Here is a 7,500-nt window from a genome sequence, read left to right as displayed (position 1 = left end):
GAGGTCAGGTAGGTTAACCTGTGTATGGGGGGGGGGTCAGGTAGGTTAACCTGTGTGGCTGTGTGGGGGGGGCTGACAGGTTAACCTGTGGGTGGAAGGGGAATTATATTATGACCATGTAGCACTTGGATGAGGTCAGGATTTGGGATGGGACGGGTGGGAAAGAATAGTGCCCAACCACTTGATCGGTCGGGAATTGAACGCTGACCTGCAATGAAGCGGGACCGTCACTCTACCGTCCAACCCAAGTGGTTGGGGCAGGTATCTGTCTGCCACCAGCCCAGGTGACAGGCAGACAGGTAGATGACTCGCACCAACCCAGCCTCCAAAAATGAAAGTACTCAGAGTTACTATTTGATCAAAAAAGCACAAATGCATCATGATAACACTACCAGAAAGTTGAGTTTTGCATTAACTGAATTTAGACAAACCGGAAAAAAAATCTTATTTTTGTTACTAATAAACCCTAACCTAACCATTCAAGCCCTAATAAACCCTAACCTAACCATTCAAGCCCTAATAAACCCTAACCTAACCATCCAAGCCCAAATACACGCTATCCTAGTCCTGTTATCGTACATATATGCGCTATACTTAGCCTAGGAATACTTAAGTTTGATATTTAACATAATTTTTTTTCCTCGAGTACACAAATAGTACAAAGAGTGGCTTATTAAAGGGGCTGCATTGTTATATACATACTGGTACTGTCGACCACACAGTTAGAAACAGTACTATCATTTCAGGAGATTGGGTTGATGGTGGTGGTGGTAGGTAGGTCACTCTACCAGGAGGGAGGGGGGGGGGGCTGGTCGGGTTGAAAGTGAAAGTGTGTGTGTATAAGCTTCACTTCTCACCTTACAAATAATCCTAGCTTTATCTCTCTCTCTTATCTACTTTCATACCTCTGATTTTTCTTAAAAAAAAGCTTTATACTCATGATCTACCAGCTTTGTGCTCCCCTTCTGATCTACCAGCTTTATTCTTCCTCCTGATCTACCAGCTTTATACTCTTCTGATCTACCAGCTTTATACTTCCCTTCTGATCTACCAGCTTTATACTCCCTTCTGATCTACCAGCTTTATATTCCCTTCTGATCTACCAGCTTAATTCTTCCTCCTGATCTACCAGCTTTATACTCTTCTGATCTACCAGCGTTATACTTCCTTCTGATCTACCAGCTTTATGCTCCCTTCTGATCTACCAGCTTCATGCTCCCTTCTGATCTACCAGCTTTATGCTCCCTTCTGATCTACCAGCTTTATGCTCCCTTCTGATCTACCAGCTTTATGCTCCCTTCTGATCTACCAGCTTTATGCTCCCTTCTGATCTACCAGCTTTATGCTCCCTTCTGATCTACCAGCTTTATGCTCCCTTCTGATCTACCAGCTTTATGCTCCCTTCTGATCTACCAGCTTTATGCTCCCTTCTGATCTACCAGCTTTATACTCCCTTCTGATCTACCAGCTTTATACTCCCTTCTGATCTACCAGCTTTATGCTACCTTCTGATCTACCAGCTTTATACTCCCTTCTGATCTACCAGCTTTATGCTCCCTTCTGATCTACCAGCTTTATGCTCCCTTCTGATCTACCAGCTTTATACTCCCTTCTGATCTACCAGCTTTATACTCCCTTCTGATCTACCAGCTTTATACTCCCTTCTGATCTACCAGCTTTATTCTCCCTTCTGATCTACCAGCTTTATACTTATGATCTACCAGCTTTATACTCCCTTCTGATCTACCAGCTTTATACTCCCTTCTGATCTACCAGCTTTATACTTCTGATCTACCAGCTTTATACTCTCTTCTGATCTACCAGCTTTATACTCCCTCCTGATCTACCAGCTTTATACTCTCTTCTGATCTACCAGCTTTATACTCTCTTCTGATCTACCAGCTTTATACTCCCTCATGATCTACCAGCTTTATACTCCCTCATGATCTACCAGCTTTATACTCCCTCATGATCTACCAGCTTTATACTCCCTCATGATCTACCAGCTTTATACTCCCTTCAGCCTAGCATTAACAATTACATTTTTTATTGTGTTTTTTTTTTGTAACTCATAGTCAAATCAAAGATAGACCGTAATGTAGGGAGCATAGTGTATAGTGTATGGTGGGTATAGTGTATGGTGGGTATAGTGTATGGTGGGTATAGTGTATGGTGGGTATAGTGTATGGTGGGTTTGTTAGGACGGGAATTTGCGACAAGATAATATGAGAAGGAAGGAAGGACTGAGGTAAGGTGAAGGAGTACATGCAGGAGGGAAATGGTCTAGTTAAAGGTTCCTGGGACGCAACAAGTGGTCCCTCCCTCCCTCTTCCCTACCCTCTGACTCACTCCACTCAGCTGGCCCCTCCATCCCTCCCTCCCACACCCCCTGTTCCCTCTCTCCACCACCTAAATCCTCCCTCCCTCCAATCCTACTATATATAAACTGTTGTACTTGAGAAATACCAAGTTAGTGAACTAGACAAGTGGTACCACAGTGTGTAAGTTGGGGGCGATGCAGACAGCGGTGAAGGACTCGTAGCCTAAAGAAAACAGAAAATAGCTGCGTGAGCCCCCAACTGTGAGAGAACCTCCTGATATTTATCCCAAATGGTGACGTTTCAGGCTTAAACCCGGTCTCCAGGGACCTATTTACCAGTGTGAGTGGCTGATCCGGGCGGAGAACACGGCTGGAGAAGCAGCTGGTGCTATATAAGGCAAGGAGTGGGTATAATATGTGTGTGTGACGTAATCTGTGGCGGCCAGAAGACCTGAAGACTAAGGAGACCAGACCCGGAGGCGACGGGTCAGCTGACCAGGTGTTGGTAAACAGTGTGTGGGTAGCAGCGGTGACCTGACTCCTAGCGCCATCTACTTGCCTCCAAAGCCTCCTCTGCTGCCGAGTCAAACTACATGCCTTAAAGAGTGCTCTTCTGAACTTCAACCTTCGTCTGCGCTAAATCTTTCCTTCTAATCTTACCTTTCCCTTGTTCAGCTCTTCGTCATCGTTCCCTATCGCTCCTCCTCCCTCTCCCTGCCTCCTCCCTCTCCCTGCCTCTCCTACTCTCCCCATCTCTGACGCACCTCTCACCAAACCTTGGTACCTTCTCGTTTAACCCTTTCACTTTTGTATATGTAGTTAATACAGTGTTTGTCCTCGGCGTTTCACAGAAGTGGAGTCGTGTATTCCTGCATCTGGTCACCTGTATCTGAGTGTGTTGGCTCGTCACGGCTAGATAGATACCGGCTGGTGTTTACCTGCTCCTCTATCCTTGAGTGGTTCCCCGACTGGACATTAAAGGTTGTAGTGGAGGCTTCCTTGGTGTGTTCTCTCTCACCCTCCCTGTGTAGGCTGGTGTTCTCTCTCACCCTCCCTGTGTAGGCTGGTGTTCTCTCTCACCCTCCCTGTGTAGGCTGGTGTTCTCTCTCACCCTCCCTGTGTAGGCTGGTGTTCTCTCTCACCCTCCCTGTGTAGGCTGGTGTTCTCTCTCACCCTCCCTGTGTAGGCTGGTGTTCTCTCTCACCCTCCCTGTGTTTATCTACTCTGTGTATTTTGTTAACCGGGATTTTTTCAGTCTGAAGGGAAGTCTTCATAAGGTGAATACTTTCTATTGGTAACTTAGTTTTGTCGTCGTTGTTTGATTTCAAAATAATTGCAAGTTAAACGTTTATTTCTTGAGAATGGTCATACATTGTTCACATAACTGAAATGTCAAACTGTAGTGGTTTGTAAATGTTGTTTTGAGAGTTGGTGGTGCGGGAAGAAGCCAGGGTCTCACTCTTCTCTGAAAGTTGGGGTTTCTTCACGTCAGGACATTTCGCTGTGAAATCTTCCGGGATTGAGATCTCTCCGGGGCTCCTTGGGGGTGCTACAGGAGTCTTCGAGGTCTGACTCAATCTCTTCTTCAGGTGTTTGAGGTCCTCTCCCTCGGCTCTCTCGGTACTACAACCCTTCCTCCTTTCCCGCTTTGAGAAGCAGTTTGAAATCTGTCATCTGACAAATGCCGACTTGTCGATCGTCCGAAGGTTCTTTACCTCTGTGTTGCAACGTTATTTATGTCTGCACGTGAGCAATCTTTTTTGTCTTCATTGTTCCGGGAACTTATCTGCAGCGCCTTCTGAGACTTCATCTGGTAGTTGTGGTGGATGACGTGCTAAAGGTCGACCTTATGGGTCCGAGAATGTCTCTTAGCTTACGTCCTCAGTGTTCTCCTTCCTCTCTTACTACATAATTGTTTTAATCTTAAATCTTTCTTCACACCTACTCACTTCCCGCTCTTGCTCGCTATTCTTCCCGGCGCACGACTCACTCTGGCCTCCACTCCACTCGCCCTCTGGCGGCGGCAACTACACAACTGGATCTTACAGTTTCTACAGCCCCGTTTAACGCCGAGGTGTTTACCCTGGAAGCTTGGAACACTACCGCCTTCACCGCCAGACCTGTAGCCCTCAACGCCCCTGCCGCCTGTGCCACCATACCTGGCGCCTGTGCCACCATACCTGGCGCCTGTGCCACCATACCTGGCGCCTGTACCAACATACCTGGCGCCTGTGCCACCATACCTGGCACCTGTGCCACCATACCTGGCGCCTGTGCCACCATACCTGGCGCCTGTGCCACCATACCTGGCACCTGTGCCACCATACCTGGCGCCTGTGCCACCATACCTGGCACCTGTGCCACCACAACCGCCACCATTACCTCCTACAACATCATACCGCCCACCATGCGCGCTGCAGGTAAACATACTGATATTTTTGTCCTGTTTGTATTGATGGGGAAAATTCAGAAGGTATACAGGTATATATATCTTGTGTGTTTCCCGTATAGGTTTTTCGGTTTCTGTTTAATAAGGAACGATTAAACAGTATCGTAGGGGGTGACAGGCGGCCCTCGGGAGAGTTGGGGCTTACACAGTATGGACCCGAGTTACTAGCTCTAATGACCACCTTGGGATATATATATACTTGTGTTATATTGACATGTAATCGGCGTATTTTGTTAAACATTATTGCGAACTGAGAGTTGTAATAATTGTGTGTGAAGATTGTGATGTACCTGTTCCCATGGCAGTGTGTACAGTAGTCTCTTAACACACAGGGAAGTAATAAGTGCACTTAAAAGACATAATTATGAACTTAAAGAGTTAGAAGTTATGGTTAACCTTGGTACAGTATTTGTATGATTGTATTTAAGAAGAATTGGAGTACAAGGTAATCTTTCATGACTCTTTAAGTGTATCTGGAGTGCGTTCTGAGAGTTGTACTCCTCAAACCTCGGGCCTGCAGGCTCGACTGGATCCAGCAGGCTGTTGTTCGGAGCGGCCCCACAGGCACATCCAAAGGCTAGGAGACATTAAGACGGTTCAAAATTGAGTAATTCTATATTTTCTCGCCAGCGGCCACCAGCACCACCTTCAGGGGGGCCTCCAGCTCCTACGGTCTGGGGGATCGAGCGATCTAAAAGCTAATGGGGTTGTTTTTTCCTTTATTGGTGCAATAAGGAATACATCTTTGGTATCACCTGGGCGGGGGAGACTGGGACCTGTGTAGCCACAGACGGCGCTCTATGTAACAGTAACAGGAATATCTGTAACAGGGATCTGAGTAGCCACAGACGGCGCTCTATGTAACAGTAACAGGAATATCTGTAACAACAGGGATCTGTGTAGCCACAGACGGCGCTCTATATAACAGGAATATCTGTAAGAACAGAGATCTGTGTAGCCACAGACGGCGCTCTATGTAACAGGAATATCTGTAAGAACAGAGATCTGTGTAGCCACAGACGGCGCTCTATGTAACAGGAATATCTGTAAGAACAGAGATCTGTGTAGCCACAGACGGCGCTCTATGTAACAGGAATATCTGTAACAAGAGAGATCTGTGTAGCCACAGACGGGGCAGGCGAGGGTGACTGTGGCAGTGGTCGCTGTGGCTCGGTGGTGATACTGTACGTTGGGGAACACTTATAATTTATGATACTATATTGTTAGTTTAATATTTATAGTTACTATGAGCCCCGGGGCGGGGCAAGGTTTGTGTAGGAAGACTGGGGTAGTTTCTTGGGCTTGGTCGTGGCTTACGTGTCCCCCATGCCTCGGGTGACACCATTTTCAAGAGGAAACTAGATTTATTCCTCCAAGGAGTGCCGGACCAACCGGGCTGTGGTGGGCCTGCGGGCCGCTCCAAGCAACAGCCTGGTGGACCAAACTCTCACAAGTCAAGCCTGGCCTCGGGCCGGGCTTGGGGAGTAGAAGAACTTCCAGGACCCCATCAACCAGGTATCAACCAGGGTGACACCATTTTGGTTGTCATGTTTGGTGGGTGTTATGTATGTGGTTATCCTATATCCAGGGAAGCCGGTCGGCCGAGCGGACAGCACGCTGGACATGTAATCCTGTGGTCCTGGGTTCGATCCCAGGCGCCGGCGAGAAACAATGGGCAGAGTTTCTTTCACCCTGATGCCCCTGTTACCAAGCAGTAAATAGGTACCTGGGTGTTAGTCAGCTGTCACGGGCTGCTTCCTGGGGGTGGAGGCCTGATCGAGGACCGGGCCGCAGGGACACTAAAGCCCCGAAATCATCTCAAGTTTACTTAAGATAAGTCGACCCCCGGATCTTTTTCTCTACCTGATTCATGAAGGATTTTATCTCCCAATTGGTTCCTGGTATCCAGCTTCCTGCTCCCTACGGCTAGTTTCATTACTTTACACTTACTTGATTTAAAGTCAAATAGCCACATGACGGATCATTCATTTTGTCCAGGTGATGTTGTAGCCTCTTGCTATCTTCCTGTATCTTAATCATCCTCATAATTGTTGCATCTTCAGCGAAGAATAGAGAGGAAGGAGTGTTCCTTCCAGATGATCATTTATGTACAGTTTGAGAAAGGTAATAGGTGGTAGTAGTGAGGGTGTGAGACTCCGCTGGTGACGTCTCCTCACTCTGAGATCTCACCCTAACTCGTTGTCTTCTGTTGCTTAGGTACTCTTTATACACCGGAGTTCCCTGTCTGTCACTCCTGTCTGTCACTCCTGTCTGCTTCTCCAACCTCTGCACCAGCTTGTCATGGGGTACTATGTCAAAGGACCTTCTGACGGTCCAAAAATAGGCAGTCTTCCCATCCTAAACTATTTTTCAAAATTGTCACTCATTTTATTAAGCTTGCGAGGAAAGATATACCATTCGTGATAGGGTGGGCGTGGGTTGTTGTTGGGAAGGGGGAGGAGAGGGGGGGGTTGGCGTGTACAATAGGGAGTGAGTGGGTGGTGGGGTACCCCGTGCATGCAGATGGGGGCTGTGTGTGTCAACTTAGGAGTCACTGAGGTGGTCTGTTGGTGGGGGGCATGGGAGCCACCAGCTCTGGTTACTCCACATCTTCCCCCACACACACACTTTCTTGTTTGTCTGTCTCTGTCTCTGTCTCTGTCTCTCTCTCTGTCTCTCTCTCTGTCTCTCTCTCTGTCTCTCTCTCTGTCTCTCTCTCTGTCTCTCTCTC

General features: G+C 47.5%; 1 protein-coding gene across 8 annotated transcripts in view; it reads left to right on the top strand.

Moving 5' to 3' along the window:
* Positions 1-7,500, top strand: part of LOC123758756 (sterile alpha motif domain containing protein 4 smaug) — a 172,852-nt gene that overhangs the window by 107,955 nt on the left and 57,397 nt on the right. Inside the window, exons 1-2 of one of the 8 annotated variants that reach the window (XM_069334454.1) lie at positions 2,605-3,351; positions 3,507-4,740. The exons of 6 other annotated variants lie outside the window; for them this stretch is intronic. In XM_069334454.1, the coding sequence (XP_069190555.1) occupies positions 4,728-4,740 (13 nt within the window). In that variant the 5' untranslated portion in view covers positions 2,605-3,351; positions 3,507-4,727. Of the gene's footprint in view, positions 1-2,604; positions 3,352-3,506; positions 4,741-7,500 lie in introns of those variants that run through there. One more of the 8 variants, XM_069334455.1, reaches the window with a different exon arrangement.

Source organism: Procambarus clarkii, chromosome 31 (assembly GCF_040958095.1).
Source record: "Procambarus clarkii isolate CNS0578487 chromosome 31, FALCON_Pclarkii_2.0, whole genome shotgun sequence".
Classification (NCBI taxonomy): Eukaryota; Metazoa; Arthropoda; class Malacostraca; order Decapoda; family Cambaridae; genus Procambarus; species Procambarus clarkii.
Note: the sequence above shows the minus strand (reverse complement) of the source record. Positions and strands in the feature narration are given on the sequence as shown.